Here is a 15,225-nt window from a genome sequence, read left to right on the forward strand (position 1 = left end):
GTCTAAACTGTTTCCTTTTGTTAATTAGGAGCAGCTCAAATATGCAGTTCAGAATATTCCCCGCATGCTTTTACTTCAATTCCATTTTTACAACCAGTTGATGGTTGTTTTTCAGTCTTGCTTAAAAATAGCACCTGTCAAATTCACTGTCTCCTGCCAGTTGTTATAGCTGATGCTCTTAATTATGGTTGCAAATGATAGTCTGTGTGGCTTGCTGTGCCAGAACTGTTCCTTCTCTTGCTGATTATCATATGTCACACTTGTACTATAGTATGCACCTGATGACTACAATGGCCTTATTCAGCTGAGCGAACAAGCAAGGAGTGTGTTACAAGCACCGAAAGAGTGGGTCTGTTTGTAACTCTTTGTAACTTCCAAAGAAGGTAAGATGCAACTTGAAGAAACTGGATCTCCAGTGGTGTATGGGAAGCGAAAGCAGGGCTTCTTGATGCAGTTTTTGTTTCCCCCCTTCTTAGCTTGCGTTGGGATCCTTGCTTTAATCTTTTGCTTTTGTCCTATTAAAAACAATCTACTAACCTAAGCAAAAAGGCTGATCGTGATCTATAATTGGTGGACTAGCTGTGGTGGAGGTGCTGTGATTGCCTGGTTTTGCTCAGACAGTGTGTTAGCCTTCCAGAAGTGTTTGTTTTTGTGTAAAGCTTTCAGTCCAGTATCTGACATACTGGTAATTGGTCTTTTTTCTTTCCTTGATATGACTATTGAATGTGTGCTCAAAATTCCCAAACCTCTGAATCTTTTCTCTCCCTCTTGATCTCACTAGAGAAAATGTGAACTGTTTATTACTACTTTTGTTTTTAGGAGAGGTTTTTTTGTATAGTGGCTTTCTAATACAACTAACGACATTTGCTAATGGCAAACTTTTTAGTACTAATGTATGCTTTGTAGAGAAATGTCATTGATACCTCGGTGCAATTAATCATTTCCAGTTGCTATTGTATTCCACTCAAAATGCTACTGATTAGTTACTGTGGGTTCAACCCCCCCTTTTGGAGGGTGTAACAAAACAGAACGAAAGTTTCAGTGCAACAAAAGGGTAATCAAATACTTTGCCTTAATAAATACTTTGCCTTAATAGCATTATGTTCATGCCTTCCCATAATCAACATAACTACTTACATATAATCACTGTCTGCTCAGTTGTTTTCAAATTACTTGCCTTTAAGTGTTTTTATTAGATCTGCTCAGGGGAAAGTGGAGTAGAGGCTGTGTTTCCTGGTGTCGTGCAGAATACCTGTTACTGCTTGGAGCATTTTCATATTTATAGACTTGGACGATCTGTTTGTCTCTCTTATTTCACCCAGATTTTCTGGAAAGCCAACAAGCAATGGGGTTCTACTGTGTGTTAGGTGAAAATGGTCGACGACTAGGAAAGAATTTGTAGAGTAGCTCAATGTGAATTCTACACAGTTCAAAGATCACAGATCCCACTCCTGCTGTCTTCTGTGCTCAGCAGTCTAACTGTGCTCCATGTGTGTTTTCAACTGTTTTTTTTAACAGCATTATTTAACTTGCATAGAAAACCAATGGAAAATGACTTGCTGTTACGAGGATCGATAGTAAAGAGCTATTTTAGAGCAGACTATCTTATCTCATATTTGTACAGCTTTTCTCTTTCAGCACAATGTCATTATGAAATAAACTAAATTTATTTCTAAATCTGAACTGGGCTTTAGATAGGATGTTTTATTTGTCTTTGAATTTCTTTCTGCATGCTGTTTCTTAGCTAACTTTATAAAATGAAATGGATGTGAAATCTGTGCTGTTCTTATATGCGCTTTCAGTTTCTCAAGTATGTTGCTGCTTCTGTCTTTAAGAATGATTTTATTGCCTGCCAAATGTTTGGGTTTGTGAAGCTCTGGCATGTGTTGCTTTATTTTTCTATGCTTGAATGTAAAGCTGATCAAAAACTTCTTCTGATAATAACTGAGAAGTCTAGTATCCATTTCAGACAGCAAGGCATACATTCTATTCAACTCAAGTATTTTGACCCTTCATGAGCTCAGGAGGGCATGTGTCACATGAACTTGAGTCAGGCAAATAGTCCTAAAATGGTTGGACTTGCAGCAGAGCTTGTGTGTTTTGTTTGGCACTGAATTCTGTAACCGACTGATCTTGTATGCTGGGCTTTTCTTTTCATCCTTCAGTCTTTTGATTTTGAAATTTCACCCAGATCCATTTCTGTCAGGTGTGCAAATGGGACTTCTGAGCTTAACCTGTACAGGTTTCCAGTGCTGTAAGAAATGGCTGGGTACTGTAGGGGGGCAGACACATTTTCAAACTCAGCATTTTGAAACTGTCTTCCATATCAGGAATTGCATGTGTACTCTACAGTAAATAACTGGCTTGATTTATTATCCTGTCTTTTTCTTAGCTTCCTTCAAATGATTATAAAGATTTCCTTGATTCAGTAAGACTTGGTGCAGTACTTCGTCTTCCTTTCACTGAGCAGTCTTGTCTTGCTCTGTAAACCTGGGTGGAGATCAGCTGATCTTCCCAACACATCACTCTGTTACATCTGTCTCTTTTCTTTTTAAACTTTGCATGCAAATATTCACCTTTGTCACTTGGCCAGTAGTTCAGTATTACAAGAATTACTTTCTGAATGCCCGGATTTTCTTGCTCCATTAACCCTTTATTAACATCCAAATCTTTCTGGTCAACCTTTAAGCTGAATTACTTCTCTAGCAAAAACTCTGTATGGAATTATGTCTACACCATTCTGTTCAGTTCACCAGCAGAGTACGAGCTGCTGCTGAAAGCAGATTTCTGTTAATCTTTGGTCCTTCCTCTTTCTTTCCTATTCTTGCATCCAGGATCTCTTCACTGCAAACACAGGAGTGGAGTGAACCTGATACACAGAATGAAATAAAACTGCTGTTCCAGAAGTCATCTCTGGTTTTAATAGCACGTTTCCTTTTGTCTTGTACCATTGCAGCTCCACAAAGATTCCATCCTCATGCTTTACAACTTTAGTGGCCAGCCCAGTGGAGAGGCATTGGTGACTTTTCCAAGCCTGGATCTAGCTAAGAAAGCAGTGGCTGAGAAAAATGGACAGCTCCTGGGAGGCTGCTGTGTAGAACTGTTGCTGGTCTAACTAAACACTCTCTGGGGCATGGGGAAGGAATGTCACGCTGAACACCGTGCCTTTTACAATACAAGGAGTCTTCCCTTGCCACCCCTGCAGCATCAAATGTGCCTTTTCAACGTGCTGTGTTGGAATGTGGAGTGGTACATGTCCTGTATTTAACTTGAAAAAGGGTGTGTTTTATGCCAAAGATAAAGCAACAGGAAAATGTATGCAGTTAATTTACTTATTCTCTGATGTACTTGTTTGAAAATAAGCAAACCCCTTATTGGCAACTTGTTAATTCTGAAGACGGTCTAATAGCACTTCATCTGTCACAGCCATGAGAGAAACCTTTCACCTGTTCAGTAGCGTTTGAAGTGGAAAGAGAAGCTTGAGTCATTCAGATTCTTCTGTGTTTAGTTACTAAGAGTTTACACTTGGCAAAGTGTCTGTTTTTTGTAGAATTGAAATGTCTTTATAAAGAAAGGGCTTTTGGAATGTGTAGCATTCCCAACTCAAAGCATAGATCTTATTAGTTTTTTTGGTTTTTTTTCGTTGTTGTTCTTGATTGGAAAACACCAGGATGCTGGACCCCAAATATGGTTGTGCTTTCTCATGTTTTCATTATGTTGTTTTGCAAAAGCCATATTTGTCTTTCCTACCAGTGTACAGCTGCCAAATACATAAAGCAAAAAGTAAAAACAACAGCAAAAACAGCAAAATCCTCCGTGCCCAACCATCATTCCCCGCCCTGAGCCCAAATTTTTACTCTCTACAGGACAAAAATGGCACATAAACCTGAGTACTAATAAGTTATATTTTTTTATTTAAGCATAATAGCTTTCAAATACTGTATTAAAGATTTTGCTCTAGTTTATGTGCATGCAGTTTGTTTACATCTTTAAACTACTTTATTTGTATATTATGAAACAACAAGATGTGTTGAAATCTAAATTCTCTAGTGCATGCTTTCTTCTTTTTGTGTGTATATACATAAGCTAGAAGAAGTACTTTATGTCATGTAGCATGTGTTTAAAAAAGAGACATCTGCTGTAGAAGCACTAAATGACTTTGTTTTTACCGTGCCTTACTTCAAAACTATCTCAAGTGCAATACCAGCAGATCAAAACGCAATGAGTCCTTTTGTGACACGTTCATGGATGTCTGGATTGATTTTTTTGTTTGTTTTGTTAGCGTACAGTGTGTTGTACTTAAAGGAACTGAATGATGTATGCTTCTTTATATTACAACGAATAAAAGAGATGCTTATGATGTGTGGTGGCTTTTGAAAGTGACTTATACCAACCTTTGTGCTCCCCCTTGACTTCAGAGGGTATATGTAAGGGCTTCTGTTGTTTAAGTGTTCTGGTAAGCAAGAAATGTGAATGGTAAATACGTCTTTTACAGCGTAACTCTGCTCAGAGAGTGTGTAGTAACTGTTTGTATGCTTAGCTCTCATTCTGCTGCCGGGAGAAATTAAGTGTTGAACTTGAAATCCAGAAGTACACACAATTTCTGCAGGTCACCAAGTGCTGCATTTCTCATGACAGAGCTCGGTATCCTTTCTGCAGGAGAAAAATGGAGGGAAGGGGAACATCTGACCCAATTATCTCATGCCACAGCTGCTCTTTCAGTGTTACCACCTCCCAGGTGCAGCACTGCTGCTGCCAGCTGATACTTGTTCGGTGCTGTATGGAGGCCGTTAGCAGCAAATCCTGCAGCCAGAAACAGATCTGAGAGGAACTTTCATAGGAGATAGAATTGTGTCTTTATAATTACAGTTTTCTTTGTACCTCCAATGAGAAGAGATGATGCTGTTAGCAGACCGTTTATTACACTGCTACATTTTGCCACGCTACAGTTGACCACATCAGTTGAAAAGCCTTGTTATTCTCTTAATGCCCTGCATTAAACCCGTGGCTGTCTGTTATCTGGAGCGATGCTCCATTTACCTGGGAGTGCCTCCTCTCTTACAGCCCCTTCCCCTATTCCTACACACCCCGACCTCGGCAGCCGCATCCCCCTGGGGCCGAGGGAGGCAGCTGTGGTCGTTGCACCCCTCAGCGCCATTGGCGGCGGTTCTCTGCTGCTCCCAGCCGCCGTTCTCCTTCTGGCCTGGGCCATGCGGCCAAAGCCGTATGAAATTAAAAGAGAAGGAGGCCTGAGCTCCTTGGAACCCCTTTTCCGTGTTGGTTGCCCTGGGGTGGGGTTGGGAGAGGAGCCTCGAGGGGCTGCAGCGGGCTGAGCTGATTGCCCTCAGGTTCCCCGTGCTGCATCCCCTCCAGTGCACGTTTGTTCCCTCCGCTCCTTGCCCACAACGCTCCACGTGCACGTGAAGCTCTTGCACAGCCCTGGTGGTCAAGGAGGCCCAATGGGCGCCGTGTTACAGCTGTGTGCGGGGCAGGCAGCTCCAGGGGGCGGCTACAAGGGGCCGCTGGAGCGAATGGGCATGTGGGGTTGAGCAGCCGCATTCAGACCGAGAGCTTTGTGGGACACACGGCCTTTCCTCGAGTGCTTTCGGGTGGCGACTCAGCGCTGGAGAACTCACGGTAAGGCCTGGATATGTTTTCTGTCTTTAATGCGCTTGTTTATTCCTTGCAATTGATGTTTTTAGACCTGTTGTGTTAGAGGTTGCATTGAGGAGGTTACTGTTTTGTGTGTGTGTGCGTGGTTTGGTGGAATAAGAAAAGCATGGAAAAATATTGAACTTTAATTGTTTTACCAGAGAGGGAAAACGTGGGGCTCAGACAAGAACTGTGACTTGTGTGCTCTGCTACCTGCACAGCCTTCACTCATGTTCAGCTCCAAAAGGAGTCCAAAAGCAACACGTTTGGTGCTCCCAGCCAGCACAGTGCTGTTATGCTGCAAAAGAACATCATCATCCCTCTGTATTTCTTTGCCTCCTAACTTTGTGCTTCTGATAATGTTGGCTTTGAGGCAACCCTTTACTTGTGTGTTCCTGTTCACTTGACACTGTTAGTGTTACACAGGAATTACTGATATGCTGGTCATTCCTTGGTGTTTTCTCTCCAGTTTTTAGAGAAGATGGCGTGTGCTTATTACTTGAGATTGAGACGAGCTGAGGCTGGGGAGCTTTGAAGGGCAGTTCAGTGTGAGTGGCTGCAGCTGTGCTGCTGGATCAGGTGTTCTGAATTAGAACTGCTTCACCTGCAGAGCAAACTTTGTTAATGAAGATGCATTGCATGAATGTTAGCCAGTGGAAATCCATTCCTCTTGAAATACTCTTTGTATCTTTTCGGTCCATTAACTATAAGTTAGAACTTTTGCTGTTTGGCTGCTTGCATCCTGTCAATAGAGATGAGCGTTTGGCGAAGTCCGTGATAATAAGTTTTCTGCCGCCAGGGGGCGCCAGCAAACCGGCTGTGCGAGCAGTGCAAACGGGGATGCAGTGTCCGTGCCTGCTGCTCTTACAATCCGAGATCATTAAGATCACAACAAAACAAACTACAACCAACCAAAAAGCAGGTGACTTGTTTGCACTGCGTGCATCACGTAGAGAGGTTGTAAAGAATAGGACGGGTTTTTAGCCTTCCTCTAGTGCTCCCTTATTTTGGGACTGCTGCTTTTAATGCTCATTTGTTACTGGCACTGAAGTTTCTGCTTGGCAGGGAGGGAAGTTAATATGTTGTTTTTGTAAGTGTATCTTCCCTTGGAAAAACAACTCGGAACATTCAAATGGATGCAAATGGAGCTTTTAGAAAATGTTTATTTGGGGGCATAGAGCTTCAGAATCCTTAGTCTGGGTGTTTTTAATAGAAAAGTATGTGAGAGCAAGATGAGGGAAGCATATTTCTATGCTATGGAGTAACAAGAGAACTTGCCTTTCTTGGTTACATCAAAAGTCAGTGCTTAGGTCTCACTCTTGCTGACATTAATGCTTTTCCTAATGTTTTCTGTACTACTTGCTGTTAGGGCTGTGTCTTTCCTATCTCCGTCTTTGAGGGTGGCAGGTACACACAGTTTCTGCTGCTCTCCCACAGCCAAGGTGTAACTGAACCGCGGGAAGGGATGTGCTGGCTGTAGGTGCCTCCTGGTCTCCAATCACAGTGTGAGGGATGAAGTGAGGAAGGGACAGGCCGGGTCTCATCTGAAGTCTAAAGTATTTTGCTGCAACTCAATGCAGTGAGTTCTTAGACACGGGTCTTATTCCCATTGGGTTTGGTGGGACTGTCTTCTGTTTAATGAAATGTGGTCCTTCTGCCACCGTAATTTTACTGTGAAAATCCACACAGATTACATTTAATATTAGTTGTAACAGAAGCATCAATTTTAAAATGTCCATTTTGACAATTTTTCTTAGCCTTTACTTAGTGATGTAATTTATGTCTGAGTATCAAGTTGCAAAATCGCTGATATGCTGCAGTATTTACACTTATCACCTATAATTGTATTGTATTTACTTCTTAAATCCTTCTAAAATGACTAATCAATTCATGAGCATCATATTGGTAATGCAACCTGAAAAGCAGATTAGATGATGATCTGCAGGCACATCCTGAGCACGCAGTAAGTAGATACACCTGATTACAGCCCTGTGAGTAACAGGCCATTTCTCTTGATTGTAAGGAGGGAAAAGCTTTCGCTAATGGCAGCTTCCATGTGTTCAAGGAGATGCAACTTCTGCTCATCTCTGAGCTTAATCTCTTTGTCAGCTAAAAGAGATCAGAGAGTGAGAGATTACAGCATGGTGCTGCTGATGGCATCACAGTGTCAGTGTGCTAATAACAGCCAGGGGAAGTTTGGGATGCAGCAACAACGATATTGAGGGTTTTCTTCCTGTTCTGGTCAGTTCTGGTCAGTGACACAGCTATTTTGTTTTCAAATATGACAAGTCTGAGGAATGAGAATGGTGACGTTACAGTGTAGTAACTTGTAATTAAAGTGGACCTAAGGCCTTTCTGTCTTGGGGAAGTTCAATTCTGTATGCTGTGGCTTTGGGAGATCTGTAATGACTAGACTACTTTGACTAATGATACAGAGATTAACATCTGTCTTCTAAGGACTTAGAAAGTGCTGTGCTTTGTGTCCTGACCTGTTTTGAACAGGAAAAGCAGGTTAGGAATATGCTGAGGATGCCGTCTGCAGACTTAGCAAACACTCTGGGCAGGATCTCTGAGCCAGGTAGGTCTGGAACAGTTTGCACCGCAGCCTCAGCAGCTCTGTGTGTAGTTCAGTCAAGAAGCAGCTGGTCAGACAGGGATGTGGTTACAGGACAGAGGTGGTTCTGCTCGCGTTGCTGGTCCCATGAGCTGCAGTCACAATTATAAGATAATGGGCTCTAGATGTTTTGAGACAGTACAGATAAGCCATGTTGGGTAAGGATTGCTGGGGATATGATGATGGTTTGTTGGCCGTGTCTGTCATTGAGCGTAAAAGAAAGTTCAGACTTCAGATAGAAAATGGGAAATTGTATTTGGAGTACAAAGAAAGGGCCAAGGAATCACTTTTCTCGTGCTAGCGCTGCAGTTTTCATAGCTGCAAAACAAAGCTTATTTAGCAAGAGGGAACGTGTAATATTTGTACTGAGGTCACTGTAAAAGCACATGAGTTTGCTTGAGGTGTAATTATGGAGCTGGTAAAGAACCAGACAGCCTTGGATTGAAGCACCCTTACATTTATAACTGTGCCATTTGAGTCAGAAAGTCTTTACAAAAGCTGTTACAATTAATGAGTAACTTTGGGATTCTATTTGGCCAGCACAGTGCGTCTCTTCAGGAGTTCTTCTTGTTCCTGTCTCGTTACTAATCCCAGAAATGCTGTCTCACATCAGCTATAGGTATAAACTTGTGCAAAACACATGGCAAAGATGGTTGCTGTTTAACAGGCTGTGCCACTAAAACTCCAACTCTTTGTGTAAGAGGACTTACATTTCCCCCGAATGCTCTAAACCGCTGCCCTCCCCCCACACACATGAATGTTCTTCTCTATTGTTCAGTGTACCCAGGAAAAATAAGACTGTGGTTTATCATTCATTTCTATTTTTTTGCCCACATAAAACATAGGCTGTTTTTGAGCTTTATTGAAAACACTCTGTTCTTAGTCCTCCAAATCAACTGATACTGAAGAGAGGAGCTTTTCAGTAATTTCCTTGACATAAGCAACAAAAGGTGCTTTGCAGATGCGTGTTGTTTAGTGAGCACTGTGAGTGAGTAGCTGTGATGTGCAGGAGAGTAACTGCTATGAGAGTCTGCTTCTCTGGAAGATGCAGTGCTAGAATAGAGTTACTCACTCTTTCTCTTAGATGGATTCTGCTGGCATCCTTTTATTATAGGAATTATATAACACTTCATACTTGCTGCTCTTCAATCACTTCCATCAAATTTCATGGGCTTACAAGATGTCTTTTACGAATGACAAATGAAATCTAAGATCTGGAACTGAACGTGTTTTATTCCTCACCAGTGGTTAGGCTGCAAATAGCTGACCATGAAGGATGTGGAGCCTGAAGTGCTCCTGTCACTGAGGTAGCTTTTCAGTACTAAAAGGAGTAAAGAGCTCATTGGTTGGTTTTGTTTTGATACAAAAATTGAAGTGGCAATTTATACTAAGGTTACTGTACCAAAACTGGTGCAAAGGGAAAGCTTTTGTCCTGGCTTTGATGCCCAGAATAGCTCCTCAAACTGCAGAACTTGGTGGCACAGCCCCAGGCTGTGTTTCAGGTGTAAGGATCTTGCCTTTCTCTGACCTGTGCTTTGTATATTCCCTCTTCAGAATACACCCTGCTTCTGTACAGTGGGCTCTTATAAACCTGCTTGCTATGCAGAGGTTACTATCATTGCAGTTGCGTGATTTTCTCTAACCTTTCTCCATGTGGATTGCACACCCAGGCCAGGCCAACTTCCTGCTCAAAGCAAGAGGCGGCGTGGCCGGGTTTCCTATGATAATCCACGAATCTAAGCTTCATTTGTAAAATTAACTCGACTTGTTTTTGTTTTAGAAGTTGGGTACATTTAAACATCACCCTTAGTTCAGAACTGCTTTACACACTCATCAGGACTTCTGTCACGCAGTCTCTCACTGAATATGATCTTGAATATGAACTTGGGTGGCTTTTTTTCCCCCTCAATTTCTTGAGGTTTTTTTCCCTGCGTGAATTGCTCAGGCTTTCATTTACAGACATAAAGAACCAGCTCTAAAAATGCTTTCTAGGCAAACACAGTCCATTTCTGACCAAATGTCAAACCGCACACGTAATCTTTTGACTCACATGCTTTAAAGTATTGAAGATAATGTTCTCTTGATAATTCTTCATGATGGGAAAACGTTTCTTCTTTTCAAAAAATGCATTTGCCTTTATCTTACTGTAGCATCCACTGAACGATTACTGGTGTGGAGCTTTATAATTAGTCCTTTCTGCACCGATGTAAGAGTAATCTAATGGACGTCTCTGGGCGCACTGCTGATGGGAAGATATTTATAGAGATATCAAGGGATGTCTGACAAACTGAGGTACGCAGTTTGGCTTTTAAATACATCTAACCAGCTCAGAGCAGAGATGGTGCTGATGCTGGTGCAGCAGTTTGCTGCTGTGCAGTGTGAGCACACTCTGTGCCTACTGTTCCAGCCCACCCACCACGTTCTCAGAAGAGTTCAGCTCTTCAGATGTTGTAAACATTGCTCCAGCTGTGTGAAACCAGCAGTGGCTGCAGTAGTTGCTGGAAGGCCAAGCGAGGCCAGCCTTAATTATGCAGATCTTAGAGAAAATAATGTGAGCAGTCCCAACATTGAGCAAAGATTTCCTCTTAACCCCATGATAGCAGGAAACCCTGATCCAGAAGGATAAAGCTTTTTAGTGTTTCTCTTTCGTAATGGTTTCTCTTGAAAGTCCTCGCTGAGCCCTCAGTTGTACCTGGCCGTGCCTATGAATCCCTTTGGTTGCGTTTCTTGTTATTTCATAAGGGAGATTTCCTCCATGCAAACCTCTGCAGTGCTGCTGTCGGTGTTATTTTGTCTTGCTTTATGAGACCTGTATGTGGTAAATTTTGGGATACCAGGGATCCATCCTGAAAATTTTAAAGCTGCCTTTCATAAACACACCTTCATGTGGTCTTTTCCCCATTTATGTTTCTGACCTATAAAAACAACCATTTGTGTTACGCAGCCCTTCAGGTAGTTGCTGTTCTGGTGGGGACATGGGGCAGTTACTCAGCATGCACTTTTTTCCTGTGGTTTGGATGGTTCTGTGCTGATGGAGGAACAATACCAGGAACATTGAATTGTTTATGTATAAATTATTGATTGGTTTTTAAATGAATGAAACTGACAAGAGAAGCACACGTTAAAAGTTTCTAGGGTTCGTCAGTCACCATCTGTTACTGAAATGAATGTGCTGATAGGATGTAAATAAGGCATTAGATAAACCTGAGTACCTTTGAGTGACAGCAAAAAATGAGAGCTGAAAAAAGAATGTAGATATAAAAGAACAGCAACAGAATGGAGTGAGATAATACAAACAGCTCTAACTGTAGGCAGGAGGCATTACTGTCATTGTAGATCTATGATACAGATGTAAGTACTTGAATAGCCCTGTTCTTTCCCCAGCTTAGTCCATCCCCACACGTTTGCTGCCTTACAGCTTGGTGGGTGCAGGGAGAGCTGGGGAGTCACGGCCAGTCCATCACTTAATGTTTAATGCTGGCTCTTGAATTAGGGTTCATAACTGGGAGGGTCTGTTGGAGGGTCTTTTTTCTCTCCTAAATGATATGGATTCACTAATTGGTATAAGGGAGGGGGAAAAGAAGCAATTATCTTTTCATTAAGCCTTGAATTTTCTTGGGTTTAAATGCTGAATCTATCTGGAATGGGGAGAGATCCCTCAGAAAGCTGTGAGCAGGTACAGGTTTGAGTTACGAGAAATTCAGGTGATGAAACAACTCATGATCGATACGTGGTGTGCTGACAAATACTGAGACTGTAAAAGGTGCACATCGTAACTGATAAGGCTCTAAAATGCTCTATAGACATGACCTGAAATGTCAACCAAATGTCGAGTTCTTGGAATTGAGTGTCACGGTACCTCAGATTTCATGTTATCTCTGTGGGATGCTGTGAAAAGTAGCCTGATGGAATTCAAATGGTGATTGCTTGATACTGCTTAGGAGAATGATTTACCTGAGTGTTCTACACAAATTCAGGTAATGATGTCACACCTACTTGAAACTTGTCTATATTTCAGCTAGCCATGATATTTCCTAATGTCTTGACTTCCTATGGTTACCATTAAATGCTGCTTTCTGTCTTAGTGAATTAAATACAAAATTACAGGATGAGCAGTCTTAAGATACAGCAATACTGAACACATGGCAAATCCTGACACCTCTGTCCATTTTACCAAAGTTTATTCAATATTCTGATGCGTTGCCCTGTGAGCTTTGGGATCCAAGCACGTACCCAGTAACTGATTGCCCACCATGGAGCCTCTGGTCTGACTGGCAGCTATTTTTGCTTCTCTGACTGAATGGGAAGGATCTTTTTTCACACACTTGGTTGAAAGGAACAATTGGATGTTGTGTTGAGGGACATGGTTTAGTGGCAGCTATTGGTAATAGGTGAACAGTTGGACTGGATGATCTTTTAGGTCTTTTCCAACCTTGGTGATTCTATTCTATTCTATGAAACTAACAGAAATGGGGACCTGCATCACTTGCTGAAGTGTTCTGAAGCCCTGGTTAACTACTTAAAGGTTTAGCCTTTCTTTTCTTCCTTTCTGATTGAGTACCTTTAGTTTTAAGAGCCAACATTCTCTTTCCAGTCTTTGGGGGCTTATATCAATTAAATCTCTCTTGCTGTCCCCCTGCTTCCACACACTGTGCTTTTCTTGAGGAGGCAGTCTGACCACCCTGCTGGTTTGAATATGCCTCCACATATTAAGTGTCAGGTCTTTTACTAAACCATCCCTTTTCTTCTCTGAAGTATTAAATTCCCTCCCCTTTCTGAAGGACACCACAGAGCACAGTTTCAATGAGGTCTGTGCTCAGTTTGTCTGCACGGTGGGAACCAGCAAGCGACCAACATCTTACCATCTAAGGGATATTTTGTACAACATAAACATCTAGAAAGTGTCACAAAGGTATTTGTGAGAGGTTTCTCTGCTATAAGGCAGAAGTTGAGGTTACCTTTTGTAGCAGTGAAGGCTGCAATTGAAGACAGACCTGCTAAGTTACTCAAATCTTCTTAGCATGCGTGCTCTGTATTCTTTCTAGCTAAGGAAATGCCATTGGTCTCCAGTGTCATTTTAGCAGCTGGATTATTTCCAAAGGGTTTAGGCTCGGTCAGTGTATTAGAGTTAAAGTGAAACTGTGCTCCCAGCCACCGAAATTCATGTCTGTGCCTCCAAACCGCCGTGTCATTCAGCCCAGAACGTGGCTGGTGTTGGATTGTTCATTACCTTCGCTGCTTGTGCAACTTTTCCATTATAACTGCTGTCAGTGGTGAAGTCAGATGGCAATGATTACATTCTTGGCATAACTTTTCCATTCCTTCCCCCCATACTTAGAAAAAAATATCCCATAGTAGCACTTAATTCAGTTTCGGGATTGCCTTATTTGTCCCATTGGTTTGATGACTCGCACTCCTTATCTGGCTACTGTGACACAGCCAAGTAAATGGCACAGGGTGAGAAACCAGCATGTCAGAGACGCTGCTGTAAAGCACATGGAGAACATGTTGAGTTAATGGCAGTGAACTAGAAATCTGCAGATCTGCTGTGAGCTGAAATTGCTTCAGCTTTGTGAATGGTTGCTTCTTTATGATCCTTTTTCTTAAATGCCATATCACAGCAGTGCAGAGCTCTGGATCGGGCTGCACAGGGCTTGGAGGGCACTTACTCAAGAGTCAAAAGACAGGAAAAATCTGTTTTTGTACATTATTTCCTACTTCTGAAAGCAGTGTGAGAAAGACCTGGCTGGTGAGGGCACCTAAGGGCCCGCGGAATGTTTGTGAACTGATCCTCTTAGTGCAGCTCGTTGGATTGACAGAAGGGCTTTAAAGAGCAGAATGTTCCTTTTTCCATCCTGCTTATTTCAGGTGATACCTGAATATTCAGCACTGCACAACCATGCACCATTGTCTTGATTGTCTGAGTCCTCGAAGTTGAGGAACAGAGAACGTGCTCTATCAAATACCTTTATTGTGCTCTATTGTGCTCTTTGTATCCGCTGTAGTTTCCATGGAAATAAAAGGAGGCATTAGTTTCAGAGCACCGTATGGGTACAAGTGAGTTCTGAGGGATGTTCTAAGAGACAGCTCATGGACAAAGGCTGCTCCCTTTCTGCAGTGATTTAAGTGGTCAGGACTGAATTAACCCGAGTCAGACAACAGAGCAAAGATGAAGTTCACTTAAATGAGATTTTGCCCCTTTTTAAGAATTATTTTTAGTATGTCAAATGCTTCTGTTGTACTGATCCTTCATGATACATCCTCAGTGAGAGCTAAAAAGACCACGAACAGGAGTTAATGTGGCTTGCTAACAGGCACAGGCAGCTTGGTGTTAAGCTTTCTTGTACACTGTGTGTTTCCTTGTGATAAGAGAAATTCTGATTTCAACCCTCCCTGCGCTCATTGTAGTTTAATACCACTCTGTGCTTTGAGTGTGAATCGGGTGGGGAGAGACAGCAGAGATGGGGGTCAGAAGCCTGAAGACAAGTAGACAGAAGCAGATAAAAGTAATGCTGTGGGATACTGACAGGGAAACAGTAATTAAAATATATAATTAAAATATATATAACAGTAATTAAAATAACTGTGACTTCTGCCAGCACTGCATCTTGTGTTTGGGTCCCAAACCAAAAGGACTGACTTTAACAGGGCGCTGCTTCTCCCTGCTTGTTTGATCTGACAGAGAAATGCTTTGCAAATGATCACTGATGTTTTCACAACACGTGGAATAATGTCCCACTACCTCTGCTCTGCAGTACAACTGGCACGGTGTCACTGCAAATGGCTTGATAAGCCAACCTTAGGTTAAAAGAAAATACATAAAGAAAGACAGTCTGTAGGAATTTAACATCTATTTCTGAAGCAGTTTATCACATCTGTGATATCTCCTCACTGTTTATGATGCCTGCAAATAGGAAGTCATTATGAATTGTGGAAACTGGTTCTGTCCAAGCAGCCGG

General features: G+C 42.0%; 1 protein-coding gene across 8 annotated transcripts in view; it reads left to right on the forward strand.

Moving 5' to 3' along the window:
- Positions 1-4,360, forward strand: part of ESRP2 (epithelial splicing regulatory protein 2) — a 48,445-nt gene extending 44,085 nt beyond the window's left edge. For 6 of the 8 annotated variants that reach the window (XR_014947468.1, XR_014947469.1, XM_085551007.1 and 3 more), the window contains 2 exons: positions 272-383; positions 2,957-4,360. Coding sequence is in view for 6 of the 8 variants with exons in the window: in XM_085551007.1 (XP_085407133.1) it covers positions 272-361 (90 nt within the window). In the remaining 2 variants the exon portion in view is untranslated. Of the gene's footprint in view, positions 1-271; positions 384-2,834 lie in introns of all 8 variants that reach the window. The other 2 variants (XM_032446989.2, XM_085551009.1) reach the window with 1 other exon arrangement.
- Positions 4,361-15,225: the final 10,865 nt, after the last annotated feature.

This window comes from Coturnix japonica, chromosome 6 (assembly GCF_054131305.1).
Source record: "Coturnix japonica strain WE chromosome 6, WE-NBRP24, whole genome shotgun sequence".
In the NCBI taxonomy this organism is placed as follows: Eukaryota; Metazoa; Chordata; class Aves; order Galliformes; family Phasianidae; genus Coturnix; species Coturnix japonica.